The following is a 13,151-nucleotide window of genomic DNA, read 5'->3' on the forward strand; positions in this document are numbered from 1 at the left end:
TAACCCTGCTTAGGCACCTCTTTGGCCCAGTTTCCTCTAATTAAATATAAGGAGTGTGTGAGTGTGTGTGTGTGTGTGTGTGTGTGTGTGAGCATGTGTGCACACTAGTGAGTATAGGGATGAGGAGAGGGGAAGGGGGGAGGTGGCAGCACAGCACGAGCCTCGATTCCCTCATCTAAAAATGGAGGTGGGCAGATTTCATGATGGATGCTGAGAACTCTTCCAGCTCTAAATCCAGACTCCTAACTATGGCTGCAATATTATTGGGGGCGGGGCTCTTTCCCATTTTTATAGGGGTACATTTCCCTTTCTAATATTTTACACAGTCAAGTCTTGTCCAGCTCTTTCAATGATTCAATTCCTTCAGAGAACTGAATAAATGGAAGCAAATTACAGTGAGAAAGAGTTCCGACCATCAGATAAGTTTATATAAAACAAGGAAATATTTATATATTTAGTTTAATAACTGACACATAAGATACCACATTTAAATAAATATATTAAATCATTTAAAGCACTTTTAATTGCAGTTTTGGACTTCAGACATGTCAAATACATATACACCCATAATTATTTCTCTAGATTGTTCTTTCACTTACTTTTTAAAAACGAGTTACATCATAACTTGACCAAAGCCACTTTTTAAAAACGAGTTACATCATAACTTGACCAAAGCCACTTTGGTGAAATAATTTCCATTAACACTTCATAACTGAAATCAATACTTGACAGAATAATATATATATGTTAAACATATGGTTACACACACATCCTACATTCATGATTTTAGAGTGTTTTGTAACTTTCCGAGTTTCTTACAACAATACTTATACCACTTTTTTTTTTTTTTTAATCAGCTTGTCACTTTTCATTCAAGAGGATATTCAGCAAAGTTTATAAAATAGTATTATAAAAGACTGGAAGTGAGTTATAAAAACAAAACACAACATAAAAGCCAAGCAGGGCTTCTGAGGGAAATCAGGTCTCTTCACTGCCATAAATCTTCAGTGCGGCCAAACTTAAAGACCAGGCCTCTGTTAAGAGAAGGAAAAAACATGATTTCAGTGCTTGAAGGTTTCTGGGAGAAGGAAAGTATATTCAAGATACAGAGATTCTATACTTTTAATCCAAATACTTAAAGTAAAGCTTGATTGTAACACTTGTGTCTGAGTGCAGAAAACCGTGGCCTATGAAGTTAAATAATTTGTCCAAGGTAAACACCTGAATGGCCAATGCAGAGCTGCCCCTGGTTCCCTGAATCCAAATTCATGTCCCTTTTAAACTTTTTATTTAAACTTTTAAGTCTGTTTCACTTAATGTAACCCTCTGTTCAGACTATGTCAGTTCAGCAAACATAATATTATCTTGCTTATTATGTACAAAAGCCCATGCCAGGTATGGGGGGCGACAAAGATGTCTGAGACATGGTCCTTGCCCACAGGAGACTCTTTGTGTCCACCTTGCCTTCTAAGGAGGACACGTCTCTTTTAGTTATGACAAGATTGCTCCCAAGGAGTGGGCAACACTGGCACTTTTTGTGACAGATTAAGGCACCTCTGAGAGCTGTAAGATTTGCTCTTGGCTCTTCTAATTATCAGCTGTAAACACTAAGGCCAAATCTGGATCCTAATTCTGGGAGTAATATGCTAGAGAATGGTCTATGCTTTTATGGGGAAAACTCAAAAGCTAGAAATTGTGATGACTAGTTATTTTTGAACCTTATTCTTTGACATTTCAGAATAACGTGCAATATGAAATAGTACGAAGGTAGCAAAGCCAAGTAATGTCGAATTCTCCCATTTCAATTAGCTAGTAGCTCGTTCCCAGAGGCTGCTTAGTCTCACAAGTACAACAGCAGCTAATGGGAAAACAATCCAAAGGTTTCCAACACCTCCTTTAGCTAATTTGATCAAGTGATCTGATCCATTTCTAGCATTTGGGAATCACAGTTCTGTCCTGGGGATAAGGAGACGCTAGGTCCTTGGCACAGATTGCGGCTTGGACAGGAGCAAGGAAAGGCTGGTCAGCCCTTGGTTCTCTCCTCTCCACCAGCTGCTTCTTGCCTCTCCCTCCCCCACAGCTAGACTCCTCCTCAAAAAGAAATCAAGCTTTAGGAGTCATCAGAGATGCAAAGATTTTAAGAGTGGGAAAAGGACTGCCAGAATATTGAATTTAACCTCCTCATTTTACCTAAGAAAACTCAGGCCTACTGAGGTTAATCAATTTATCCAAAGGAAACACCTGGATGGCCAATGGCAGAGCTGCCCCCAGTTCTCTGAATCCAAACCCAGTGTTCTTTCCACCATCCTCTGGTCACTTTAAGGAGCCAAGAGCATTACAGCCAAGGTCAGATGGCAGCTGCCTAATACTCTTTCTTCAAAACTAAAGAGTTAATTTAAGCCTCTGTTCCATAATTTCAAATGAAGAGAAGCAATAAATACAAATATTTTTGCTTCTTTTCACAGTGTCCCTCTCCCTAGTTATGGGAAGAAGGCTGAAAATAAATCCAAATTATTGGATTCCAAAGTTTGGAAAATAATTTCCTAAGAAGTAGTTTGCAAAATGGCCGACAAACAGTGCTTTTTAGTGCTTTTTTCCCCCAAAGGTTTTTAGCAGTCATGGGGTGCTCACTTTTCAAAGAGGCTTAGCATTAGTCAACTGAGTAGAATTTTGGTCTTGATGCTTTTGCAAATAGGTAGGCACGAACTGGAGTGGAGTCAGATGACTTGGGTTCCAATCCTGTCCCTCACACAAATAATTTATCTCCTTGAGAACAGAAGGACAACTATACCTGGAGAACTTACCTCCCAGACCTATCTATGGTGAGGAACAAGTGAGACCATGCATGGGAAGTGCCATGAAAATAAATGTCAGAATGTCAGTAATGATGATGATGATGATGATGAACTTCAATCAAATCCATTCAGATCTGGAGCTTCCATAGGCATAAAAGTCACAACCACTAAAAGGTTCCCCCATAAGGCTATTTTTACATCTTGCCTCAACCTGGGTGCTTAGGCTTTTTTAATGAGAGAAGCAAATTGCCTCAAAAATGCTGCAATGCCTGAGGGCATGAATTAAATAGGGGTGAGCACCTAGTAGACAGGCTATTCCAGAACAGGCAATTAATATTTTAAATAAGTGTCAAAGTGACTTCAGAAGTTTGCCCTGTTAAAGTTCTAGAACATGAAGGCTGCATTGAAGTTATTTTAAAAATTTTCTTAAAATGTATTTTCGATGATGAGGGCACATGGGCAATTAGCATCTTAAGAGTGCTCCAGGACTGAATTGAGTCAAACTGACATTTTTATTAAAAGCTCTGGCCTTTTATAAGGACTAAATGTTATTATCTCCTACTAGCTGGTATGTCAATCAAAAGAACTATTAGAAACAGGGCTCTCCCCTCCCCCATTTTTCCTACTATTTTGGGCTAGTGAAATTACCATTACACCAAAACACATGTGCCCAGAAACTATTCTTTCATTATGTGTGATTGGCAGTCTTTCAATCAAAGGAGTTTAAGTGTTCTCTAGCTCAATGGTTTCCGAATGGGGAAGCGTGGAGGAGGTGATCTTCCCATGATAGCTGCTTCAAGGGCTCCTTTAGCAGGCTCTGATGGAATCAGGTTAAAGTCTCACCCCCATTCCCTTTTCAGTGTGGACAGGAAAAAGTGAATCTCACAGGATGAGCCAGTATGACATGATGCAATCAAGAAAGCCTAGGCCACCATGAAGGGTAACCCTGAGTGTTATCCTTCAGTAAATGAAGTAACAATTCATATGCTCAGTTCAGCAAGCATCAACTGAAACTACCAGGACCAAATGCCCTGCCTGAGGCTGAAGAGCTTACAGCAAAGACTAAAAGCTGTCCTGGAGGAGCTTATGCTATAGAAATGCTGCCCGAGACAGGCTTGCCACATTTATTAAGTGGAACGGATGCATACAACACTGTCCTCCCACAGGCCTCTCATTTTCTCAGGAGGTTTAGGGAACAATCATAACAAGTGACATAGTATAGACATTTTTAAAAGACAGGAGACACAGACTTACCCAAAAAAGATAAATGCATTCTGGAAAAAAACAGCAATTCCAGGGTACACGATTGTTTTTTCTGATTTAAAAAGAAAATAATTTACAATAAATTCCTAGTAGTTTAAATTCTCAATTATTTGTAGGTTCTGATATATTGCAAATGCCAAGTTTCTTGCAATCATGTGGCATGATCTGTTCTGGTTTTTCAGTTTAAATTCCTCTAAGGCTTCATCCCCACATGCTTTCAGTAATTATCTCCTCATTGGAATACTTATGAAGAGGAAGAGAAAATGACTCCATGAAAGTTCAGTTATCCCATCTGTCCTGCAGAGTAATTTCCACTATATCTGAATGGAACCCCATTTGATTAAGAGACCAGTGGGAAGACTGGTCAGTTCCCAGTTCAGGTTCAGTTTGGAAGAGTAAAAGAGCCAGAAAAAATAGTGCCTTTAGGCTGTGGACCTGCTGCTCTCATCAGAGCACACCTTGATGCCAACAGTTATTTACACACAATACTTCCCAGCTTTTAAACTGTTTATGTGAATATTTAGACATTTTCTAAGTTGAGGACATAAGGAGTAGGGTACAGAAAATGAAATGTGCTGTTCAGAGCTCAGCATTTAAGGACTTCTTAATTGAAAATGAGATAAAAAGGACTTAAACAAACCCTGAGCTTAATACTCAATTGTAAAGATTTGAGTGTCAACAGGTATAGTGCCAGGCATGTACAAGGTGCCTAGGATACAAAAGAAAAAAAAATAAAGAAACAGTTCCTAACCTCAAAAAGGGGAAATTGTTCTGGGAAAGCACCACATAGCCAGAAAGCCCTGAGGTCAAGTGCTGCCTCTGAGTCAAGCTGACTACATGACCCTGGTTAGCCTTCACTTTAACACTTTACACTTTAAGAAGCTCTTAAATCATTTGCAAGGTGCTGATCTGCATGGATAGAGAAAGCAGTGAAATCCCAAGTCCCATACCTATCTACTTTGGGGCAATATTGCTCATGCCCACCTTCCCTCCTATTTTTTTCCCCATGGAAGAGGATATTAATAAATAACATCTTTGCCATTTCAGGCTTTTGGAAAATAGAATTTTGGAGGTAATAATAGGAATACTGGGCTGAGGTTTTGAACAGATCTGTGGCTTTTCCACATAAAAATCAAAGAGAAATTGGGCCGAGAAGAGGGAGAAAGAGACATACACAAGTCTTTATTTTGTTTTGTTGAGACCTCCCTTTGGAGAAGAATCTTCATGAATGATCAGGGGGGCATCCTTGATATACAAAGGGATATATCAGGAGATCAAGAATGGATTTCAATTTGTGAGATTATCAACAGTTCAAAAGGAAGCTCAAACTGCTGTGTGTGTGTGTGTGTGTGAGAGAGAGAGAGAGAGAGAGAGAGAGAGAGAGAGAGAGAGAGATGGGTGATATTTTGCAGGGAGGCTGAGTGTGAGAAATTATAAAGGAGGCAGGGAAGCAGGATCTGGGGGAGGGGAAGATTTTTTGGTTCTATGTGAGGACTGAAAATGATCCTATAGATAAAAGGGCTTAATTGTCTTCTCAAAATTTCACCTACAAACAAAACACCCCCAAAAGAATACTGAAGCCCTAAAAGTTTAACAGCAATTTTTGAATTAAAACAAAATCTAATAAAATACTTAGTCCAGGTACTGCTTCTAAATAAATAAAAGAAACTGTTTTCTTTTACCTTTAACGACATAACCTCCAAAGAGAATCCACATAGATGCAATCAGAGATCCAAAGGCCAACATAAATCCAATTAACAGCCAAATTCGAGCACCTTTAAGAAAAATTGTAAACATATTAATTATATATTTTGTTTGTGATATGATTACAAATGTTGTGTATTAGAAAAGGGAAAGAAGGGAAGAAATTCATCAGCTGTTAGATGCTATGAGGAAGTATCTGAAATGGCTGCAGAAACTATAAGAACCTGGAATTAGAATTTCAATTCCACAATTCTGTCAGCTGTCATTACTTACTTTCAAGGTCTGGATCTATCTTTACTTTACCAAACTCACCCCACCTCTATCCTAACCTTGCTCATAAAATGTCAAGTATGAACAATGTTTCACAAAAAAATACTGGCTCATGCATTCTTTCAGGCTGGCCAATAATTTCCTTTAAGAATTCAATGTGGGAAAATATAAATTTCTTTTGCAAGGAAATTGTCTTTCAGACAGCCTTCCCCTCATCTTCTCCCATAATAAATCTGTATTCACTGAGGAGAGAATATATAAACCATCATCTTTCACTATTTTAGGATAGTGAAATGAATTCAAATTGGGCAGTGCTAGCTGACACTTAGGAATGCTGCATTATAATTTTAATACAGATGAGGACAATCAACTTTTAAGTCACATTTAAGTAATATTTATGAATATTTGCTATACTTTATTACAAAGTGAAATAAATTGAATCATTTGACTAGCTAAAATGGATTCCGAAATAAATGAGTTTCTTGACTTAATTAGCCCAAGTATTTAATAAAAGTAGTGCCCATGAGCATCACAGCTCAATAAAGCATAGCAGAAATGATAGGTTATATGTATTAATTCCTGGCTTTCTGCCCACAATATAAAATCCTAGATGTGAGTTAAGCCATTATTTATGAAATCTAGATTCAGACTGATTACCTTTAAGGTTTAGGCCCTACTTAAGAGTTGCGTCCTAAAATCCAGTATTCTTTTATTCATACAAGTAGATTTCAAATTCCTACATTACCAATTTCAACATATTATGATAGCAATAAACAAGAGGCAGTAGAAACGTGAGAATTGTGGGTTGAAATATGCCCCAGAGTGAGAAAAATTTCCCCAAGTGTACAAATTTAAGAGTATTTTTAAGTGGACCTTTATTTCCTATTTTCAACAATCACTAAATAATTAGCCTTTGACATTCAGCAAAACTTTTCTTCTAAAGGTAATTTATGTGATTTTTAAAATTTCACTTCATCATCAAAAAGCTGTTGACCATCTTTATAAAAAAAGATCTATGAATGAACTCCTTGAGATCAGAGTTTTGTTTAAAACTTAATGTAAAATATTAAATAAGACTGACAGTAATATTAATTTTGAGAAATTCAAAGACAGAAACTATCCATTATGATTTAATTAAAAATAACAAAGAATTTTGTGAGTTGAGACAAAAGAAAATGTGAGTTGACATGTACAGGAGGTTGGCTCACAACCTCCTGGAAAGAAGTACAGGAATTTCCCCTGATCCCAAACCTCTTTATTTCACTACGGCAGAGACAGAAAGGAGGGATTACAGCCAGGGGCAGAGCCTGACCCTGAACTGTGGCCTCCTGACCCCCAACTTCTAAATTCTCTGGAAATGTTTACCTAAACTCATTAATGACTTTTACAATAAGCTTTGACATCTTCAGTCTGTGATGGCTAAAGAAGCTGCTGACTCTTCTTCCCAGTCCTCTAAGTCAAAGTTTCTTTGTAGGTCTTTGTGGGTCTTTGTGGGTCATGACCCCATATGGGGTCCAATAACTGGATGTGGGGATTGCGAGAAATTTAGCAATAGTAAAAAGTATCTAATAATGCACCCAAGATTTAATTATTTTTGTAATAATAAACAAGCACATCCATCTCAACTTATTTGTCTTTAATGGCAAAATTACATATATACTAAAGAATTGTTTTAAAATAAATTTCTTTATGATTTACTGCCAGTAAATACTTGATTCATATATTTATTTTCTATACTATATATCTGGGGTCCTCAGGCAAAAAGAGCTTGTGATGAAAAAGCTGGAGCAGCTCTGGTCCAAGTGTCTGTGTGGCTCTCAGAGCTCAGAGTCCTGTGTACTTGGCATCCTTGATTCAGAAGCAGCTGTCTGTGCACACACCACAACTTCCCTCCTATTTTGTACACTTTGGCAGGCACTCGACATTATTCATCCCTCTACCTTCTCTTGAGCCTTGCAGGGTTTTGTTTTGTCTTAACCCAAAAGGCTTTAAATAAATGCCAGATGATTGGCTGCTTACCTGTTTGACCGAAACATCCTTCACTGTAACTATCACCATGAACTTGTCCATTGGATACTGCATTAATCCTGAATAAAATAAACATAATGAAGTCTGATATAACTAAACAAAGTTTACAAAAGTGTCTTACTCAGTTTTTACATTTGGAACATAAATACTGTTTACTCTCAACTATTTGTACTAATTAGGGGAGGGCGTGTATGTCTTGAGTTTGTGTGTGTAAAAAAAGATAAATGAACTTAACATGATACAGTTCCTTATTTTTAAAAGGTATTTCTGTATTCACATTTCATAATAACTGATAATCTGCGAAATCCTAATTATAACATTAATAACAGATATGTTGTGAAGGCCTAATCTAGGAGAAATTAAGGAGCTTGATCTCACATAGTTCAAGGTGTTTAAAATGCATTTATAAATAATATTATAGCAAACTCTGTGTGCGTGTGTCTTATTCTTTATGAGATTATAAATTCCATGGGGCAAGGACTCTGCTTTAAACTCTATGTCTAGCTTGGCCCTTGCCACAATGCTCTGCAAACAGTGGAGGTTTAGAAAACAACAGTATTTGAAGCTGGAAGAAACCTGGGCAGACTGACTAGCCCAAAGCCTTTCAGGGTTAAGGAATACCTGCGACAGGGTCAGGGTTCAACGGCCTCTGGCCCCCGGATCCAGGACTTCCGTTATACGTTCTGCCTCTGCTAATGAATGCTGAAGAAGCAAGTGGTCTCAAATCTGGATTCTTGAGCCACGCTGGAAAAGTTCAGCTCATCAGACCTGGATACTACATTAGGCTGACCCCTCATTTCTGTCAGTGATCTAGTCCTGGCTCTGTATAAGTACTCCAGGCACATGACTTAATGGAGTAACTGCACTGAGCCCATTTCCTCTGATGTCAGCCGAGGAGAGCTGGGAGAGCTGGTTTCTAAGGTCTGATCTAAGTCTTTGGATCCTGTAAGTTCTTCTGCCTTGAAGAGCTAATCCATTATGGGTACAGCTGGACTCAAGGGTGTATTAGGAAGGTCGGGCAAGGAGTAATTAACAAGTTACTTAAGTTAACAAGTGACTTAGTAAAATATGCCATGGTTACCTATCAGAAAGGAGGCAGATCATCAGAAACGTGGCAGAATGGCCTAATGAAACCATGAGGCCCAAGGCACGGGTATGCTTTCCTACATTCTTCTACAGAGCTACTAAGAACTAGTAAATCTTAGTGAGACTTACTAGCTATGTAACCAAGGGCAACTCTCAGACTCAGTTTCTTCATCTTGTAACAGCACCTGATTCACAGGATTGTTGTGAGGTTCAAATGAGATAACAAAAAATTATAAATGCTAGCTGCTACTGTTATCACCATCATACAAAAAATATTTCTACAAGGAAATATTGAAAACTTTAGCAAAAACATGATTTTTTCCCCCTAGAGTACATGAGTGATTTCATCAATGTACAAAGCTCTTGGTGACATAACTGTGCTAGTACAACACTGCTCTGAAGCTCACAATCTTAGCCCCTAAGTTTGAGGGCCTCTAAGAGACTAAGTGATGTGTCCAGGATCACATGGCTAGTAAGTCTCACTAAGAAATAACAGCTCCAAAGTCAGTACATGTATAGGTAGGCTTTGGACCTAGTGTGAAGGCTTTGACTCTATCTCCTATGCCACAATGTCCCTCATAACCAAAACAAAACTCATAAATATGGAATTGGTGAAATTTCTCATTTAATAAAATATATTCTAACATGGTTTCAATGTAGAATAATTGAAACAAAGTGCTAGGTACTGGAGATAATCTATTGGGCTTTCTAAAAAAGTTGTAGCATTTGGATATTTTGCTAATTTTTTAAAAGGATGATTAATTTTTTTGATGGAATAATTACTATTAGTTGAGCAGTAAGACCATTAGCCAAACAGATTCTAACTTGTCTTGGTCCTTTGAGTTGAAGGTACAACTAGATTTGTCTATAATCACATGGAAAAAAATTATAATTTAAAATTTGGAATCAAGAGATAAGTGGGCATAGGGACATTGGACATTTTTTTTTGGTTAAAATTCAATCCAGAAGTCTTTAAGAAATGTTTGATAATCTAAATCCTGACAGTCGTATTAAGAGACTGATGCTTACATGAGGAAGGCAAGAGTTGCTATTACTCCACAGGCATGATAGGAGTGGTTAAAGTCTTGCATGGAGGGATACTCAACAGCTGCATCTATGATGATCCACCAACCTGTAAAAAACTATTAAAAACCAACATGTTATCTTGAGTGACTAATGAAGGCATTTTCAGTTTGATAAGCTAAAAATAGAATACTTTATTTAAATATTTTAAAATTTCAGCCAAGAATGATACTGTATACTCGTAATTCTTGCTACTGCATAAGGCTGGGGGATTGCTTGAGCTTCAGAGTTCTTAGTTGCAGCATGATTAAAGCCAATCACATGTCCATAACAAGTCTGGTATCAATTCAATTTAATAAACATTTATTAAGCGTCTATTATGCATCAGGCACTATGCTAAACGCTGAAAAAAAATGAGAAAAAGGAAGACAAGTTTTGCCTTTAAGCAACCTATAAAGAATTATAAATGCTGGCTGCTACTGTCATCATCATCACACAAAAAAATATTTCTACAAGGAGATTAAAATCTTTAACACGCATTATGTATTTTTTTCCTAGAGTACACAAGTTATTTCATCAATGTACAAAGCTCTCGGTGAGGAGATGACCGTGCACAGTACAGATCTGACACTGCTCTGAAGCTCACAATCTTAGCAAGTGTGAGGGCTCCTGAGAGACTAAGTGATGTGTCCAGGGTCACATGGCCAGTGAGTGTCATGAAGAAAGAGCAGCTCTACAGCCAATAATTGCAGAAGACAACTCACAAAAGGAAACTGGTATGCAATGAAGGAGGATGGAATGGACACTGGGGGTTAGCCAGCATGGGGGCATTGTGTTCCACAAAGTTCAAAACAAGTGGAACTACAGATAGAAAGGGGACTTGGTAGAAAAGTTATGTTCCTTCTATAAAAGAAAACTTTGGGGAGTTTAGTAAGCTCAGCCTCCAATGCTCCAATCGGAGGGGAGAGGAAGCTGAGTATCATCCCCGGCTGAGTTATCATCAACAAAGTCAACCCCCCAAAAATGGTGACCAATAGATTACTTGAGGAGGAGCAAATTGGACCAGATTAGAAAAGGAACTTTCTTACTGATCAACAATGGTTTGGGCCTAAAAGTAGCTGTTGTACTTCTAGTCCAAAGAAGATTTTTTTGACTTAAGCTCAAAAAAAAAAAAAAAAAAAAAAACCCTCTCTAAATAATATTTTAAGTTTAATATAAAAAGCAATTTAGACAAGGTTGGAGGCCTGCTGTCTACTTTAATATAATATACACATTTCTAGTGAACTGAGAAATTTCTTAAATATTTCAGCTCAGTATGCTTCCTTACAGAGAAAGCGTTCTTTGATTTAACACTTAATGACAGTAAATTTTCAGTGCTAAAATGAGCTTTCTTAACAGAAAGAATACTGGATTATAAATCATAATAAATAGTGTTCAAATTTGGGCTTCATGTGACTTGGCCAAGTCACTTAATATTCTGAGCCTCCATTTTCATATCTCTAAAAAAGAAGTATAATATACCATTCTTAAAGAATTTTAAGGGAAGTGACTGTGATTGTTATTATGAATAAACTTATCTGAACAATTATTTTTCAGTGACATAACAAAAAAACTCTGAAGGCTACCGGAAATTTAGCAACAACTACAGTAACATGTAGAAGGGAAAGGAGTGAGGAACAACTCAACATCCCACTGGATTGATTGCTGCAGCTTTTAGGAAGAATTTTGAGCTGCCCAAATGCAAGGCTGCAATAAAACATTCAAATTTGACTTACTGAGTATATGTTGGATACACAGCAGTGTTGGGCCACTACAGGAGTCCCAGGTATACATAGGAGAGCCCCTGATTTTATGGAACTCACGTGGTCAGGGGATGTGTTCAACATGGTCAACAGTAACTTCAACACAAAATGGGACACGAAAAACAAAAACAAGATACTGTACAAAGTCTATGGAAGAAAGTTAATGTCTTTCTGAAGGATCTCAGACTTCATCAAGGAGGGGGCTTTGAAAAGGGCTGGGGAGGGGTGGGAAGAAGGGAGGAAAGAAGGAAAATTAGGGAAAACGGGCAGCTGTGGGGCAGACACAGGGCTTGGGCCCAGAGCATTGAGTACCATGTAGAGCAGACACTTCTGTGATGAATGTTTTACGTTCTTATAATCCTTAAAGGGATATTAAAAAAGGAGATATTTTTGGAAGAGAAAATTCTTATATGGCAATACCTGAACTGACATACTTTATGTCCAAGGAACAAGACTAAGTGCTGTACAGCACAGCCCCTTTCTGTTCTTCCAGACACTCCTGCCAACCCTGGGAAGTCAGCCTAGTGGGCAGTGTGAGGAGGATCAGGCTGAGTGGGGGGCTGGGCTCGCCTTCTGTCCTCCCCAGCATAAAGGAACACAGGTCTGCCAAGTGCCGCACCCCCAAAGCTCTAACAAATCAATGATGCATTTGGGCAAACCTTGAAGGTTATCAGAGGGTGGCCTTGAAAGCAAAAACCATATCAATAGTCCAACAGGGAGGGAGCCAAGTAGAAGAAAAAATTGATGTTCCAGAGAATGGACATAACTAATCAAAATAGATGGTTCCCCAGTCAGAGTGTTCACTCATTTCATCTCTGAACAAATGTATTTTCTATTCCAATCTCCTCTTGTATACCTCCTGTTCCTTTCTTTTTGTAGAATAGTACTTCTGACCTTTCTCCTTTTATTCTTATATCCTAAAGGGATTTGGGAACAAATCTCAGTCTACTCTAATGACTACATATAGTCAGCTGCTCCTTTATACAAACATTCAGGAGCTGCCACATCTACCTAGCACTCAGATGGCTACATGGAGTGCATTCCCTTCTGGTATGCAGACAAGTGGCCTGCGGGTCAGAGACCTGGGTACCTCTCCTAGATGCACCAATTAATTGCTATGTAACATGGGTAAGTCACTCCCCTTCTCTATATGTCAGCTTCCTCATCTCTAAAATAGGGA

The 13,151-nt window shown here is 38.2% G+C and overlaps 1 protein-coding gene across 2 annotated transcripts in view; it reads right to left on the reverse strand.

The window, feature by feature from the left end:
• Window positions 1–496: 496 nt before the first annotated feature.
• TMEM50A (transmembrane protein 50A) overlaps window positions 497–13,151 on the reverse strand; it is a 28,423-nt gene continuing 15,768 nt past the window's right edge. For both annotated transcript variants that reach the window (XM_031962568.1, XM_031962569.1), the window contains exons 3-7: window positions 10,176–10,288; window positions 8,052–8,119; window positions 5,741–5,833; window positions 4,050–4,110; window positions 497–1,034 (exon numbers count right to left, since the gene is read on the reverse strand). In XM_031962568.1, coding sequence (XP_031818428.1) covers window positions 989–1,034; window positions 4,050–4,110; window positions 5,741–5,833; window positions 8,052–8,119; window positions 10,176–10,288 — 381 coding nt within the window. In that variant the 3' untranslated portion in view covers window positions 497–988. The remainder of the gene's footprint in view (window positions 1,035–4,049; window positions 4,111–5,740; window positions 5,834–8,051; window positions 8,120–10,175; window positions 10,289–13,151) is intronic.

The sequence above is a fragment of the Sarcophilus harrisii genome, chromosome 3 (assembly GCF_902635505.1).
Source record: "Sarcophilus harrisii chromosome 3, mSarHar1.11, whole genome shotgun sequence".
Classification (NCBI taxonomy): domain Eukaryota; kingdom Metazoa; phylum Chordata; class Mammalia; order Dasyuromorphia; family Dasyuridae; genus Sarcophilus; species Sarcophilus harrisii.